Below are 17,594 nucleotides of genomic sequence, written 5' to 3' on the forward strand. Positions count from 1 at the left end.
TCAACATGTTTAAGAGATTGAATTTGCCAAGTGAAGGATAGACAGAATCAATATGAAAACAATAAATTCAGATCAGCACATTTACTTTTCAGATACCTTCAAATAAGCAATCTGCTTTGGGCTGCATGGGCCACTCTCTTTGGGCTGCAATGTTTTCCTCACTGCTTTTTTCACTTTAGGGAATGGAAAGTCTTATAATGCACAGGGGAAATGTGATTCTACTTAATAATCACCCCTTTTAATTATTGCCATTTTCAGTTGGATGGTAAAGTAACACAGCGAGCTATAACAACACACACACACACACGTAGCTAATTTACACACACACACACACGCGGGCGGGCGCGCGCGCGTCCAACTTATGGGCTAACTTTAACTGGGCAAACGGGCCGTCGTCCACCCACGCTTCAAAATAACGCAAAACGCACACATTCAAATGTTACCATGAAACACACACGGCTACCAACTGACTATCGAGACCAAATTTCATGTACGAGGAACAAAAAATTGGCTTTTGACGTACTTACGAAGCGCAGGCGGCGGCCTATTGCTAACGCAGCTAGCAGCAAACGTCCACTCACGCTTCAAAATTACGCGAAACGCACACATTCAGATGTCGACATGAAACACACACGACTACCAACTGCCTATCGAGACCAATTTAATGTACGAGGGGGAACAAAAAATGGGCTTTTGACGTACCCGGTACTTAGGAAGCGCAGCAGACATGCTAATGACAACGCAGCTAGCAGCAAAGGTCCCGTGCTCAGCTGCGAGCCACACTAACGTTACCCTGTAACGTTATAGCTCCGGTTGGAATGCTGCTAAAAACCTAGAAACCTTCGAGACAAAATTAACCAACTAATAATTTGTCCTACATTTCATGGGGGAAAGGCGACTGTCTGGCGAGGGGTGCCAGAGCTGAACTCCCGCCATGCAGACGTAAATGAACAGAAAACGTGCTTATCATGTGTTTAACTCAATATATTTTGTTTGAGAGGTGGCACTCCATTCCTATTCTCATTACACACAACCAACCTGTTTCCAACTTTCCATGTGACTCGCAGAACTTCAGGCTCGCACTGAGTGTAATGGCGTCGGCAAATTCTGGCTGGGGGAGAAAATTCTACCCATACTGCCTTGCGCAACAGCAAACTTTCCGTATTTCGCAAAACGGAGCGAATCCGTAGCAAATCCACGGTAAAGGGACCCCTAAATTTACGGATTTTTTTAACAGTGTGACACAATAACACACTGTAAAAAAAATCCGTAAAAATCCGGTACAATGTACCATATTAATTTGAAGGAATTTTCCATATTTGTCTTTTACAGGACTTTTACCTGTATTTTGAATCACGCGTTGCATTGTGGGAACTAAAAACTGATCGGCGCGAAAAGTTTGAGACGCAAGCGCCATTACACACACAGATGACGCGGCCAAAGTTGCTTTTTAAAGTCGGATTTTGGATGTGTGGAAGCCATTCTGACACGTCTGTGGTAAAAACCGAAAATTATATTTAGCTAAATGTCAAATAAGCTGTTTACGTAACGTTATTTAGTTGTCACCCGGCTTGTTAGGCAATGTCGGAGCCGTCGCGTTTATCGTTTTATGCATATCGTCACACATTGAAAGATTTAGTTCACACTCGTGGAAGTTCCCCTGATTGAATGTGTTATAGTGTCCTCGTTGTAACTGGTTTATTGGCTTTTATTTTGTCGGTGATGCGGTTTATTTCTGCCGAGCGCACCCGTTAACCAGTATAAAGTGCAGTAACGTTACTCGTGTTTTTGGAGCAGTTTAATGGCTTCAAACAAAAGCTACTAGATGAATCGTCAAGAAAAGGAAAGGCCATTTAAGACTTGCTTGATTTAAAAGGCATGAAGATACACTGTGAAGAGACTGTGTGTGAAGATGCAGTACAGCTGGATCAGGCACGTGCACACATAGACATCAAAGGGGGCTTGAGCACCTGCCCTTTTTATTACTGGAGAGAAAGTGCCCTTTTTTCTGGAGTGCTTTTTTTCTATTTTTGAAAAATAATATATATTCCTGTTTGCGCACAGCTTCCCTGTCAAACAAATATATTTATTGAAGAATAGTATATCTAAATATCAGGTCCGTCCAAGTGATCTGAGGGCGCGCGCGCATCCTGGTGTGTGACGTGTACGCAGACTGGTGCATAGATATATACACTAGATGTCGCCTTGTCTACGGCAGATCATTGGAACGAATGTCTTTAAGGCGACATCTAGTGTATATATCTATGCACCAGTCTGCGTACACGTCACACACCAGGATGCGCGCGCGCCCTCAGATCACTTGGACGTGGTCTTTGTATAAGAGCTAAAAACGATATACTGTTTGTTTTCTCACACAAACCGCTCGTTTCGTGTCTTAGGCCATCAATGTGTACTTACGATGGGGAATTGTTTTAATTTGGACTCTGTGCATCCTCTTTGAGACCGTGACCATCATTATATGACTGACAGACAAGAACGGTTTGACCTAAAAATATCAAAATTGAAACTACTGCGGAAAAAAAGACACCTACATCTTGGATGCCCTTGAGGTAAGCTAAAACATACCAAAATTTAATTTCAAAGTGAACTATCACTAGTTGACGCCTAATTTGCATACAGAACGTCCCCAGTTAATGACTTACATCAAGAGTCTTTCCCCCTGAAATTTAGAAATCTAAATTGGTGAATTTAGAAGAAATCTACAGATGCAAACAGATGGAGGATACACTCTAAAAAATGTAGTAAATCTGAGTAACTGCATATGGTACATTAATACATAAAACTGAGTAGAAATAAGTTAACATTAAACATTAAAAATAATATTTATAAATTAACTTTTTATTTATGAGCAATTTAACTTTTTTTATTTCTTCTAAACCTTTATAAAATAGTATTCCATACAACCACATACATGACATTGGCTTTTATTGAATTTTTACTCAATTATTTTGGTAAGTTTAATTCAAACAATCAAGTAAGATTTTCAGAGATTTTAATAAAGTTAAATATTTCTGTAATATTTACTAAGCCACAGAATATTTTTTAGAGTGTAGTAGGTTTAAAACAAACTCCATCTAAATGTGGATTTTGAAGGTTTTATTTGATGATGATGATACAGTCCTCCCTCAAATGTGAAACTAAGTCCATGTCAGTCACCATCAGTTATTGTGTATGTGTGTGTGTGTGTGTGTGTGTGTGTGTGTGTGTGTGTGTGTGTGTGTGTGTGTGTGTGTGTGTGTGTGTGTGTGTGTGTGTGTGTACATGCATAAACATCTACAGGGACATGGCCCCAGAAGGTTGCCGCTGTAAGGGAGGAAGGAGAGACAACCAGGGAATGGAAGTAACAGATTTTATTTTGAAGTAGAAGACCTTTTTTTTGTAATAATTTTATTAAATTGCTGTATTTTTGTATTTTGTCAATCATTTTTGCAGTGATTTTTTTCAGTAAAGTTAACAAAATAGCAGCAACAGCCCTCTTCAGTTTAGAGTGAATATTTGTGTTGATTTTAAAGTGTTATGTATTCTGATAACACCAAAATAATTAAAATGATGTAATGCCTTGTGCAAAAATAAACAAATTATTAGTAAAACACGCCCCTCTGCTTGATGCAGTTATTTAGGTTATTCTAAATATATGCTTGAAACTAGTTGCATCTTTTGAAAATGAAACAATTGCGTGAGTTTGAGGAAGATAAAATTAATTAACTTTTTAAATAATTTTTTTTTAAAGGAAGTCAGAGTTGCGTTAATATATATACACTTTTTTTGTTAAAAAAACAAACAAAACAAAAGTAATTATGAGAGGTGCCCTTTATTTCACTTGAGCCCCTGCCCCTCAAAATGTCTGTGCACGTCCCTGAGCTGGATCAAGGATAACACCACATTTTCTGTCAAATGAGGTACGTTAATGTTATGTTTACGTTAGACTTTTTATTGTCTTGTCTTTGTTTTAGACAACACACAGACATTATACACACACTACACATATTATTTGACTTTAAACCCCAAATAATGACCTTGAAAGATTAATTTACATTTAACATGACTGCTGTTATACTTCTGCCTGTAGCGTTAACGTTAGTCATCTTTACCAGCTCCCTCCTCATTAGTTTGTTTCATAGTGTTTCTGTTGTTTTCTTATCTATTGACAGGACTTTGCTGATGTACTGTGCATCCCGAGCACCATCCCTGCATGCTCCTCATGGGTTTGTATTTTGTTTTATTAGTATTTTTTTTTTTTTTTATCATTATGAGTATTCAATATTGGCAAAATACATTTAAATTTAAAGTCTGAGGAAAACATTTTATAGAAAAAGTTGGTTGCTGAACATCCCCCTTCAAAGATTTTATGCTTATATGGTCAGTAGAAAAACATTGTATAGGGAAGATTTAAACAACTATTTTTGGAGCGGTTTTCTGAAGTGATCGTGTAATGTTTTTCATTTTGTAATATCTTATTTGTTTAAGGTGATGGGCATTCAGGATTGCAGTCATTTAAGAAGTTTTTATTGACCACATCTCCTACCCCATTGAGGCAGTGAGCTACAAAATACCAGAAGAAAATGGCACTTATCCTGGAGTTCATATGACAACTTTTTATAGAGCATGTTGTTGTGTTACTGTTTATATAACTGAAAATAATGAAACATATTATAAGGTATAGTTGAGCAGACAAGCTAACATGAGATGCAACTGGAGTCCACTGGAAACAGAAGTCTTAGCATTTTATTCAGTGTTTGAATTTGAAAGAATTAGGGATGGCAGCTGATAATTTAACGAACGTAAAATACTGTAGGATTGTTTTTCAACCTCAACCTGGTCTGCATGATACTTTGTAGTTCAATTTCCTTTATTTAATTTCTTGTGTAGCTAAAAACATAATTTTTTTTCTTCATATCCAACTTTCCTTTGCAGAAATCCTGAACGAAGGTCGAAAAGGCTGAGATGAAGGAAACCAAACGTCTACACACTCCTCCAAGACTGTTGTTCCTGTATGAACAACTGAAAACCCATGTAAAGTTTAAGCTTTTGTCAAATCTCTTAATGGACCTTTAACTGAACATACAGAAGAAGGAAAGTTTTTCACGCAAGTTGTTCACTCCAAAATGAAAATAATGTCATTAATTACTCACCCTCCTGATGTTCCAAACCTGCAAGACTTTAGTTCATCTTCAGAACAAAAATGAAGATCTTTTTAATGAAATCTGAGAGCTTTCTCTTCCTCTGTTGACAGCTTATGCAACTACCACTTTCAAGCTCCAGAAAGGTGGAAATTACTTCATAGATTTGAGGTTAAACCACTGGAGTCACATGGATTACATTTATGTCTGTATACCTTTCTGAACCTTGAAATTGGTAGTTGCGTAAGATGTCAATGGAGGGACAGAAATCTCTCAGATTTCCACAAAAAGATCTTCATTTTTGTTCTGAAGACGAATGGAAGTCCTGTGGGGTGTGGAACAACATGAGCGTGAGTAATTAATGACAATTAAAAATTTTGGGTGAACTAACCCTTTAAGGAATATGGTGTTCTCTTACAGAAAAATGGCATCAACACTAACATTTCACTCTACTATTGACTGTCTAAAGCTATTTTTAATGATAAAAGCAGCAGACCTGTATTCGCATTCCATTTGTTTTTGTTTGCTTCTTTCTGTATTTTATTTGTATTGTATTGCATTTGAAAATGTTTTGAATCTTGACTTTCACAGTTTATGAAGTTTTTTTCAAAGAATTTTGTGAGCTATTTGGTGCAACACCAATATTGTGCAAGTACCTTCTCATGTTTTCTTTTTTAAATTCTGTCTCTTGTTTGTTTAATGTCTAATGTCCTGGTAATTTTCTACCAGTACATTATCCGTTTTTTTACGGAATTATTTTTTACAGTGCAGTGGTATTATATTTCAACTGTATATAAAAAAAATGGCGCTTCTTATGTTGTCCTTCCCCTTGTTGACGATACTCTGTCAACCAATCAATGTCCTGTAGTGAGTCTAGCTCCACCCTTTAGTACCGTACCACTGTGCTAGGAACCCCAAAGGAAGGGTACCGAAAAAATGGTACGGTACGGTACATTTTGGTACCATTCACAACTTTTGACAGTGGAAACAGAAATAATTGCGTACTGTACCGTAACGTACCGCTCAGTGGAAACGAGCCATAACTTTAAACAGAACGTCTTTCTTGAAGTGCACATTGTAGATCATAACAGAAATTAGCACAGCCAAAACTGATGAATGATTGAAACCTCTTCCAGCAGCGGTCGGGACGAGTAGAGCGCAGTCTGGACGGTTTAGAAGTTGCAGATGTCCTGATCAGGCCAGTGTGCACATGATGATGGACAGGAGTCATAGTCCCATACTCCATTTCAATGAAGTCATTCAACTGTGCTCTCAGAGTTACAGTTATATTCATAAAGAGCCTTCGAGTCCCACCAGGTGTAATCCACGTTTAGAGAGTTGGGTCACTCTCCCACTCTTTACTTTAGATACAACTGTATATTTATGCCACTTTGACACACTGATCACTCGAATATACAGCTACAAATTATCTCACTAAAAACCCGTCAGTCATGAATGATCACGTCTGATTGCTGATCTCTGATTGGCTGAATCAGATCTGCAGTGGGCCGGTGTATTTACACATCATGATGACTGATTTTAAGGACTACATGCACACTTGAGTTTTGTTTATTAACCAATTAGTCTATAAAATGTAGCTGTTTGAAAACCGCCAAACCAATGTTTACCAGCACAATCAAACTCAAAACTTGCCAAATCTGGCAGCACTGGCTTCATGTCGTTACTGTTTCCAAATGTCACTGGTTCGTCACTAGGGGGCGATGATCTCTGTGAACCCATGAACCACTGTCTATTTACTTTTACCTGATCTCAGATCAGTTTTTAAATATTAAAGGGATAGTTCACCCAAAAATGAAAATTCTGTCATCATTTCCTCACCCTCAAGTTGTTCCAAACCTGTATGAGTTTCTTTGTTCTGTTGAACACAAAGGAAGATATTTGGAAGAATGTTTGTAACCAAACAGATCTCAGTCCCCATTGACTAAAAAAAGATATTTTTTTTCCTACTATGGAAGTCAATGGGGACCGAGATCTGTTGATTACAAACATTCTTCCAAACATCTTCCTTTGTGTTCAACAGAACAAAGAAACTCATACAGGTTTGGAACAACTTGAGGGTGAGGAAATTATGACAGAATTTTCATTTTTGGGTGAACTAACCCTTTAATGTTTATTGACACATTTTTATAATAAAAAAGGAGTTGTAGTTAAAAGTGTCTAATTGGTCTGATTACCAAGCTCTTCATAAAACAAACAAAACAAGCCCTTCAATTTAATAAACTAACACATATTATAAAGACATTTCATATTTACTGGTATTAGATGATTTGGTAATTGCATTGAATAGATTAGACTTTAAATAAAACATTTGCATTTGGTGTGTAAAAGGTGTTTTTATGCTGAGTTTCCGCTGTTCTGACCTGCGTGTGGCGTTTCCAGAGCTTCAATACAGTGAATCATAATGCAAATCAATCGGTTCAATGGTTTCTAAAAGCTTTGTTTCTCCATCACTAGAGCAACATGATTCTGGTTCACTCTTGAGTTGATAACAGCAGGACAGAGAGCAAACTTTGCCTGGCCCACCTCCACTTCTGGCTGGGTCCCCGGCCCAAAACTGGCCCAACACACTGAACATGGACACACAGAGCTTCCTCTGGCCCAGATGTGGCCCACACCCTGTAAAGTGACTCTTATTGACTGATATGGCCCAGGTCTGGCCCAGGCACTGTAAGACAGATCTGGCTGAGAGTCGGCTGGGCAGAAACTGGCAGTGAAACACACATTCAACCAAGAGTTTTTATTATAAAATTAACAAATACAAAACATGTATGAACTATGAACAAATACACTATGATATTAACATTTATTAACAACACACTGATTCTTCATTTGTGATCATGTATTAGTTATGATTTTCATAACATTTTCATATATATTTACACCATTGTCTATAAATGTAATGATTATGTAACAATTAGTGTCAGAACGCAGTGGCGGCTGGTGAAAAATATCTTAGGTGGGGCTGTGTCATATTCAGTCGGTTTCAATAGTCTGGTAACCATTGGAGTGTTTTAGCGTAGTGGCTCCGAGGTTGTGGAATGCTCTTCCTCAAGACATCCGTCAAACATCCACCCTTCTCTCCTTCAAAAACAAATTTTTTATCTGAATATTACTCTTCAGCTCACAGTCTGTAAATTCTACATTGTTATTGATATGCTATTTGTTTGAATTCCTCTTTGTTTTGTATCTTTAACCTAACTTTGTAAGTGACCTCTGAATATTAGGCCTACTTTCTGCCCTTGATATGTGTATTGTGCTTTGATGTTGATGTTTATGTTGTTCTATTCCTAAACCCAGTCCCAGTGGTTCTCAAACTTTTTAGAGTTGTACCCCATGAGGCTTTTAACATCCTTCTGCGTACCCCCACTCTTCAGTCACACCTTTCTCAGTAAGGGACAATATTTGCCCCCTTAAATCGATTTTTCCAGTGCATTTTTACCTTTACAAATACCTTTATAAAATAAATAATGCTTTAAATAATGAATGTTCATAAGAAATATGCAATGGTAAAAACGAAGTGATGCTTTTAAATATTGAATTAAAATCGCCAGTAGGTGGAGAGTCATCGAGTCATTCATTCAGTAATGAAGCAAGTGGCTGTATTTATGAATTAATCATTGAATCATTGACTCTAATGATTCGTTCAAAGCCGCAGATTCGTTCACAAACACTGCTGTGTGCTGCAGTTCTGCTGTGGCTTTCGTTGGAGCTGTTATTTTGTTGTAAAAAAATATATTTACAACTGTGTTGAAAATGAACATATTAATATTTTGTTTGTTGAACTGTTGTATAAAATCAATGTCACATTCACAATCGTGTGGATCTTCATATAATGTGATCAACATTAAACACAGGAACTCACACAGGGTATGTGTTTGTATCGAAGAGAGTTTGATTCTTATATCGATCTCCATGCTCAGCCTGTGTCTATATTTGTTCTTCATGCTAGTAAGTGCTAAATCCCTACTTTTACAAAGGGAACGTACATTGTCGAGAACGGCAGTATAGCGCGATTTGCCAATGCAGCAATCTGCACGAGACCGTCGTAGCCTATAGCCTATACGCTGCTTAAATGCAGAAAGTTTTGACCGACAAGATGAGGTAATTTGATCGGATGTCATGTATTTGATGTATAGAAATGCTCAGTTTAAATCTTATTTTAAGGTGAGGTAGTTTTAATGGAACGGCAAAATTCAGCATTTTGTTCCCGTACCCCCTTCAGTCACCTCACGTACCTCAGTTTGAGAACCACTGCCTTTTACATATCTTTATAAAGGGACCTTGGGTGTTGGAAAGGCGCTATAAAAATAAAAATAATAATTATTATTATTATTATTAACCACCCAAACACAATTTAACACAAACTGCATGATACCAGTGCTCTGTGAAAAAGTCAGTAATTATTTAATGCCATATTACAAGGATGAGGCATTCTTACACAAAAACAAACAAATTACACAAACTTTCCATTTGCATTTGAAATTGAACTCACTTCATTCAGTCCGGTAACTGTCCATGCCGGATCTGTCCCCGTTGTTTTAAAATGTAATCACGGAAAGCAAAACGCATGACTCATAGGCATGACTCATAGGCATGACCGCATCCAGCTAGCCAGGCCGATGCGCGCGCAGCTTGGGGCGCTAAACAGAAGCGCCCATAGCTGACTAGATTTGAGCTCGCTGATTGGCTACAGTTTATGTCAAACATGTATCTTAAATCAGCAATTGGCTAAGCTGCTCCACAGACCCGCCTCTCTGGGGCGATTGACTCCAGCGCCCCAGAGCTGATGAGACGTGCACGCAGGTGGAGGAGACGTGTTGAAAAAGCAGACATTTGTCATTTCTATCATATTTTTCACATATACTGGGTGCATTTAATATCTCAAACACACAAATACTGACAATTTGTATGTATGATTTATGTATATATTTACTTATTTATTTAATGAGTGTGGCTCATAAACTGTGGTCTGGCTCATGGGGGGGCGGCGCCCTAGCGCCCTCTATTGGCCAGCCGCCCCTGTCAGAACGGCTGAATCTTGTTTTATTTATGATATTTTTATATAATAAACTTTTTAATCTCCTATAAATGATCAGTTTGTCTGCGCTGCTTCACTAAAGCAGAAGTGAAAGTGTTCCAGTCCAGATCATGTAACCAATCAAAGAGTGAGACTGAAAACCCCATTTGCATTGTCAGGGTGGAGTGATTGTGATCCTCTCAGAATAGAGCAGCTCTGTCTCCAGAGACCATGTTCAAACCCCAAGAGCTTTATTTGACATTTACTGCTACATCAACCTTCTGAAAAGCACATGCATCTTCATCTGTTAGTTGAATGATGTTGTCAGACACAAAGTGAACTTGTTGAGAAGCTTTATTGAATGTTGCAGAAAACACAGCTGAAGCATATTAGAAGATCCTCAGCTCTTCTCAACACTCACTCATTCAGATTTGACTAAATGCTTTCTGATATAATACTGTTTAAAGAAATATATTTGATGAGCTGTGACCTCTGAGGTGACCTTTGACCTCTTTGATCATGGATGATGTTGTGGAGTTTCTCATAATGATGCTTCTGTTCTTCATATGCAGATCAATCATCATGATTCACAGAAAAACCTGCAGCTTCAGACTTCAATCTTCAGTCAAAATCTCTTCAAATAATGAGTTTATTGAATATTAGAGCCAAAGTCAATAGAAAGTGTCAACAATGAAAATATAAAAGGTATTTTGCATGTTCTACACAGTCAAGCATGTTTTCATATTCAAGGTCTGTTCTAAAAGTATCTGGACTGGTTATGAATCTCCACACAAGATCATGAAACGTGAACAAGCTCTAATATGTCTCCATCTTTAACAGCCTGTTTCTTCTCCATTTGATGATTTCAGACACACATGAGGCTTCATGATAGATGGAGTGACACCATGAACTCTGATTAGAGATTCACAATCAGTCCTGATACTTTCTGAACAGACTCATGATTCATGATCTTACTTTAGTGATGGCGGTTCATCTAGTGGAAGTGTAGCAGTGATGATGGTCACATGACTGAATATGGACACAGAGATGGACGTTCATCTGCACATCCTCAGTGTCTCAGGAGTCACAATAAAAATACTAAATAAAGTCATGATTCTGTAACTCTAGTGTATATTAGTTTGTTATCAGCACAAGCTGTTGTAAATCCTGCCCACTTCTTTGCATTGTCAGCACATGCTTCAGTGCTCTGAGAGTGTTTATAGTGCTGTGAGTTTAACACTTCATGACTGAGAGCAGAACAGAACACAATCTTCATCATCACACAAGACTAAACTACAGCAATGAACACAATCAACATCTTCATCTGGACTCTGACTCTCTGCATTCAGGGTAAATATCTTGTATAAAAATTTTGCAAAATAAACAATCATATCTCATTTACAATCATATTAATGACTAAAATGTCTAATTTCAGAGATCTGGGGACAAGTGACAGTGACTCAGAATCCAGCAATAAAACCCGTCAAACAAGGAGAAACTGTTACGATCAGCTGTAAAACCAGTCAGCCGATTTCTGGCTGTAATAACTGTGTGTCTTGGTATCAGCAGAAACCTGGAGAAGCTCCTAAACTCCTGATTTATTACATAAGACGCCTTTATACTGGAACTCCATCTAGATTCAGTGGCAGTGGATCTGACTATAGCAGTGATTTTACTCTGACCATCAGTGGAGTCCAGACTGAAGATATAGGAGATTATTACTGTCTGAGTTTACACTATATCAGTAGTAGTTATGTGTTCACACAGTGATAAAGAGTCGTACAAAAACCTCTGTCAGTCAGACGTCACAGTGACTGCACTGATACAGCTGAGAGAAACTGCAGCTGCTGATGGAGGTTCACAAACTACACAATATCAAACCTTTCACAGACTTTATTTAATATGATATGAATTAATTATTATGATGTAAGTAAACATGGAACATACAATCTAATATCCCTTACTAAACTGGCTGAAATGTGTAGAAAATGTGGTAACACTTCAGAATACTGTTTCTTACTGCATAACTAATAAGGAATTACTGAAGAACTAATGGGTAATTCTTCATTAACTACTTCTTCACTACTGTCAACTACTAAGGAAGATGTGTTAACTAATCTGTATGTAATAGAATTGTATGATTGTGTTAAGTATCAGTTAGTTAATCAATAACTAATGAATTCTGTCATACCTCCTGAATAACTACTATTAATTATCTACTAATTAAGGTTCAAGAAAAATAACTAAGAAGTAACTACTAATGAACAGTCATACAAACTACATTGAGTTGTGCCCTTCCTTATTTACTAATGTTATTACAGTTTTCTCGATTGCTTAGCAGAGCTATGTGGTATTTCTCTGCAGAGCTATGTGGTATTTTAACACACCTGTTCAACATGAGCCAGCGTTTACAGAAGGTCCCAAGGTTGTGGAAGACATCTTGCCTGGTCCCTGTTCCAAAGAAAAATCATCCAATCCACCATGATGACTACAGACCGGTAGCGCTCACTTCACATGTCATGAAGACGTTTGAGAGACTAGTCCTGCGCTACATCAGGACTAGTGTGTCAACTCAAATGGACCCCTTACAGTTTGCATATCAGCCCAACATCAGTGTTGATGATGCCCTCATTTATATTCTGCAGAGGGCTTATACTGCTAGGGGAGAAGATGGGAAGGATGAAGGTGGTTACATCACTGGTCCTGTGGTGTTTGGACTACCTATCCCTCAGACCACTGTATGTACGCCTGCAGAACAGTGTCTCAAGCATTGTTATTAGCAGCACAGGGGTGCCTCAAGGAACTGTACTGGCTTCTTGCAGAAATTCTCAGATGACACCACAGTTGTCGGCCTTATAAGAGAAGGTGATGAGGAGGAGTACAGAGGAACACTCAACAACTTTGTGCAATGGAGTGTGGACAATCATCTCCATCTGAATACCACAAAAACCAAGGAAAGGATTGTGGACTTCAGGAGGAGGAGGAGGAGGATCCAACCAACACCTATTACCATCGGGGCACTGAGGTGGAGCTGGTGGCCAATCACAAGTACCTTGGTGTGCAGCTTGACTGTAAGCTGGACTGGAAGAGCCATATGGAGGCGGTGTACCGCATGGGGCAAAGCCGACTTTACTTTTTAAGGAGGCTAAGGTCGTTTAATATCTGTCAACTCTTGCTCTGCAGTGTCTATCAAACAGGGGTGGCCAGTGCTCTGTTTTTTGCTGTGGCCTGTTGGGGAGACGGCGTCCGCACAACAGACAGGAACAGAGTGGACAAGCTCATTAAGAAGGCCGGCTCGGTGGTCGGGGCTGAACTAGAGATGGTTCAGCAAGTGGCAGGGGCCAGAACATTGAATAAACTAAGATCAATACTGACCAGCCCTGCACACCCAATCCACCACCTGAAGGTGATAAACAGTAGCTCCTTCAGTCAAAGACTGATAGCACCAATGTGCAAGTCGGAGCAATATAGGAAGTCCTTCATACCAGCTGCTATGCGACTTTATAATGCACAAATATAACTTCCTTTTATTTAGATTGTTGTATTTTAACTTAACTTATGGATATGTTCTGAGTGAATGTATGGTGTTGGTTTTGTCTTGAAGCTGCCGTGACACTGTAATTTCCTGCAAAGGATTAATAAAAAGGATCTATCTATCTATCTATCTATCTTAAAACACATTTCTTGAAACTATGTCTCGTATTCTCAAAACAGTAAACACAAATCCACAACTTCTCACCCAGTTCCCCAAACATCATATTTTCAGGTCAAAATGAAGCTCTACACTCAAAACCATTCACTCTTGCTGAAAAACCAAACTTTGCCCTCAGACATCACACACAAGCCCTCACAAACACACACACTACAACATAGTCTTACACACTGGTGCAATACATTCAAAACAACATTTCCAAAACTGGTAAGTTATGTTGCTTGTGGTTCCCCCCCTCACAAACCTTTTCACACGATTAACACAAAAGACACAACTAATGGATACATTTGGCACATTTTTATTAATTCATGTACTACACATTACAACACACTAGGGCTGTCACTTTTTATTCTATATTCGAATATGCATTTGAACATGACGTGAAATATCCATAATCGAACTATAAATAGACTATCCGGTTTTTAAAGTGCCATGTGTAGCGCATTTTTTACAGTCTATGATTAGACCGTTCGTTTTTTATTTTATTGTTTGCCATCTCAACCAGTAGAGGGCGCTCTAGACATATTGTAGCGTAGGCCCATGACCAAACCAAGCAAATAATGCCAATAGCTACTCTGTTTTGAAAATGTTAGACAACGAACAGAACGGCCAGACTGAGTGGACAATTACAACCCCAACGTATCTTAAAAGTAGTGTCTGGAAACATTTTGGGTTCTACACCGTAGACGGTAAAATAACCGTAAAAGATAAAGTTGTTTGCCGAATTAGCAAAAAACGGTTTACTTACACATCATCCACATCCAATCTTCGCGCTCACCTGTCGAGTAACCATCCAAAGGAGACAGCGGAGTCAGAGACACAGCAGACAGCCAGAGCATCAGGCGTCCAACATCATATGACTGCATACTTTCATGCACAACCGGTCGGCACCTTGCCAGATGCACGGGTAAAGGCCATCACCGATAAGATGGCAAGGTTTATTTGCAGGGATATGAGACCTATAAGTGTAATTACGGGAGACGGGTTTCAGGACCTCATAATGGAACTGGAGCCACGATACACAATTCCATGTCGCACCACTATGTCAGCCCGCATAGTAGAGTTGTATGACACCACACAAGAAAACATTAAGACCTTATAGTTCTTATTCGATCTACGTCAATAAGAACCCCGGAGTTAGTTTTTATGATATACCGACTGTCAGTAGCGGTTTTAGGCATGGGCGAACCGGGCAATCGCCCGGGGCGGCATTTTTGGGGGGGCGGCACCGCCGGCACGAGGCAAAAAAAAAAAAAAAATATATAATCTGCGCCGCGAATCGGTTTTCTATTATCTATCATTTCATTGTGTGGGGAATTGCCAAATTTGCGCCCCCTGCTGCTGCAGACGCCCCTGCTTGCTGAGAAGATGCCGTGCACAGAAGCTGTTTGTTTGAGAAGGGGAAAGGGGAGGGGGCGAGGAGGCGCGGACGCGGATGACAGTTCACCTCTGGGTCTCTCCCAAATGGAACGGACAAGGGGGGGGGATCCATATAGTTATCGAAGTTATCAGTCACACCTCGACTTTCTTCCAGATAACGCACATTTCATTCATAATATTATAAATACGGGCCTCTATATTTCCTGCACATTTTTGTTTTTCTGAATGGTCTGAATGGCTAATAAAAATAGGTAATACAAAACGATTACTTGGTCACCACCACCAAGGTGAATTGGTTTAGTCTTGACTTCTGGTCGTGACTCGTGAGCGTGAGTGACAGTTATGGGGAGATCAGGGGATCTGTTGATTGTCGATGTCGAGGGCCAAATAAGAGATGGACAAGAAAGGTCAAAGCCATCAGGTGCCCAATTATGTTTTCTCTGTATGATTACGGTATCCATGTCATGAATGAAGGGGCAATATTAATTGGTGGGTATAACTCTTATTTGTTAGCCTTTTTTCTATGATTCTTGCTATGCTTAACAATAATTCGTTTTTAACTCAAACACGAGATCTAATTTCACCATAATATTGTTCTTTGCAACAAAACTGTTGCAAGTTCAGTTATTACACTGCAAAAATGCTTTTCTTACTTAGTATTTTTGTCTTGTTTCCAGTCCAAATATCAAACATTTCTTAAATAAAGATGCATAACGTTATTTTACTAAAGTAGTAAAATTACATAAGATATTAAGTCTTGTTTTCTGGGGAAATAAATAAAAATTGAGTTTTTGCTTAAAACAAGCAAAACATTATCTGCCAATGGGGTAACAAAAATTATATTTGGGGGGCGCCGGGGGGGCACTCGAAAGGGGTCTCGCCCAGGGTGTAATTCAATGTAGAACCGCCACTGCCGACTGTCAGAAAATGTGAAGGGAAGGAGACAGAGGAGTTGAGCCAGCGCAGGAGAGACTTTCCCCACAGCAAAGTCTGTTCCCATCATTTGGATAAATATTAGGTAGGCTACACAAGATAGGCATTAATTTTTCTCAAGAAAAAAACAACTCACCTAATGCTGTAAACATACAGAGAGAGATATAATGCGTTTTTTATTATAATAACAACTTTATTTAATGATATAAGTACAATTATAATAAATATGTAATATAGTACACATATTTAGCAAAATACTCTCTACCTCTTTTTTTCTAGCCAACTAACGTGCTATAGCCTATATATTATGGTCATTAAATGGCTTTGTGACATAATGTTATGTGACATAATTGTTCTCCAGCTGTTTTATTGACCCCTTTGTTTGATCGATATTATGTATGAGGAATATACATTTCGGTAAGTTGTACTGTATCTTTCAACATTGTTCATTCGTGTTTATTTACTAGCTAGAGATGATCGGTTCACGTGCCGCTAGGAATCTGTCGCGTCACATTTACAAGCGCCAAAACGGTATTTATTGTTTGAATTTCGTAATAAAAGTGACAGAACCTGAGAGCTGAGATTTTTTTTATATCATAAGTAACCTGCTCTGTCTAGTCTGTCAGTTTCAGTGTCCTCTTTGCTTCGCGATTTTTCTGTGCGTGAGAGCGTGGGAAAAGTGTCAAATGCACTTTTAAGTTACGATAACATATAAGTTACGGCTGGCAATAAGGACGGATCTTTACTTAAGGCTGTTGGGTCTATTTGATATGGGTCCACACCAATCAAGCTTATCTTCTCTTGATACCGATGAGATGAAGCCATTAGGCTACTGCTCCCCTCAAATCAAATCTGCGTGCGGCTAGGGGCAGGACAGATGTCATGTCAACAATATGGCCGCGGTTAGCTACTTCCGGTGTTTGCGAATAAGGCCTATTGCAGGACAAGAAACTCGCTCTAACTACAGACGGGTGGACATCACTGGCCACACATGCTTACGTGGCAATCACAGCTCACTTCATTTCAGACAAATGGGACCTAGAGAATTTCGTTCTTTGCACGAAAGAGCTAAGGGGAAGTCACACAGCTGCCCATGTCGCAGAGAGCATTAGCAACACCCTGGACGACTGGGATATTTCCCCTGAAGCAGTAATAGCGGTCACCACAGACAACGAGCAGAATTATGTGAAAGCCGTACGCGAATTAGGCCTCATACATGTACCTTGTTTAGCACACACGTTAAACCTAGCCGTGCGCAAGGGACTAGAGTTGAGGGCTATTGATAATGCCCTTTCTTGGAACTCAGCACTTCGGAGTGATCTGTGGTTGAACAACTAAACAACCATGGTTATCTGGGGGAAAAGAGAATAGAGCATAAATAACACTTCAC

General features: G+C 39.0%; 1 protein-coding gene and 3 long non-coding RNA genes across 4 annotated transcripts in view; 2 read left to right on the forward strand and 2 right to left on the reverse strand.

Annotated features, from left to right (window-relative positions):
- Positions 1-17,594, reverse strand: part of LOC309490643 — a 107,664-nt gene that overhangs the window by 83,308 nt on the left and 6,762 nt on the right. The window lies entirely within an intron of this gene.
- The window catches only part of LOC309490589, a 232,142-nt gene that overhangs the window by 59,614 nt on the left and 154,934 nt on the right, over positions 1-17,594 (forward strand). The gene's annotated exons all lie outside the window — the stretch shown is intronic.
- LOC309490527 (uncharacterized protein) lies at positions 11,388-13,850 on the forward strand. The gene is made up of 3 exons (XM_082159746.1): positions 11,388-11,529; positions 11,615-12,105; positions 12,544-13,850. The coding sequence occupies exon 3, from the start codon at positions 13,088-13,090 to the stop codon at positions 13,697-13,699; it is 612 nt and encodes a 203-aa protein (XP_082015872.1). The 5' UTR covers positions 11,388-11,529; positions 11,615-12,105; positions 12,544-13,087; the 3' UTR covers positions 13,700-13,850.
- Positions 11,734-14,783, reverse strand: LOC309490619. Its single transcript, XR_014202772.1, has 2 exons — positions 14,041-14,783; positions 11,734-13,978 (listed from the first exon to the last, which is right to left on the reverse strand). It is a non-coding gene; the product is annotated as an uncharacterized lncRNA (long non-coding RNA).

The sequence above is a fragment of the Leuciscus leuciscus genome (genome assembly GCF_965113295.1).
Source record: "Leuciscus leuciscus genome assembly, chromosome: 25".
Taxonomy (NCBI): domain Eukaryota; kingdom Metazoa; phylum Chordata; class Actinopteri; order Cypriniformes; family Leuciscidae; genus Leuciscus; species Leuciscus leuciscus.

Coding starts and splice junctions, on each gene's coding strand:
- LOC309490527 (XM_082159746.1), top strand. CDS start 13,088: ATGGAGTGTGGACAATCATCTCCATCTGAATACCACAAAAACCAAGGA.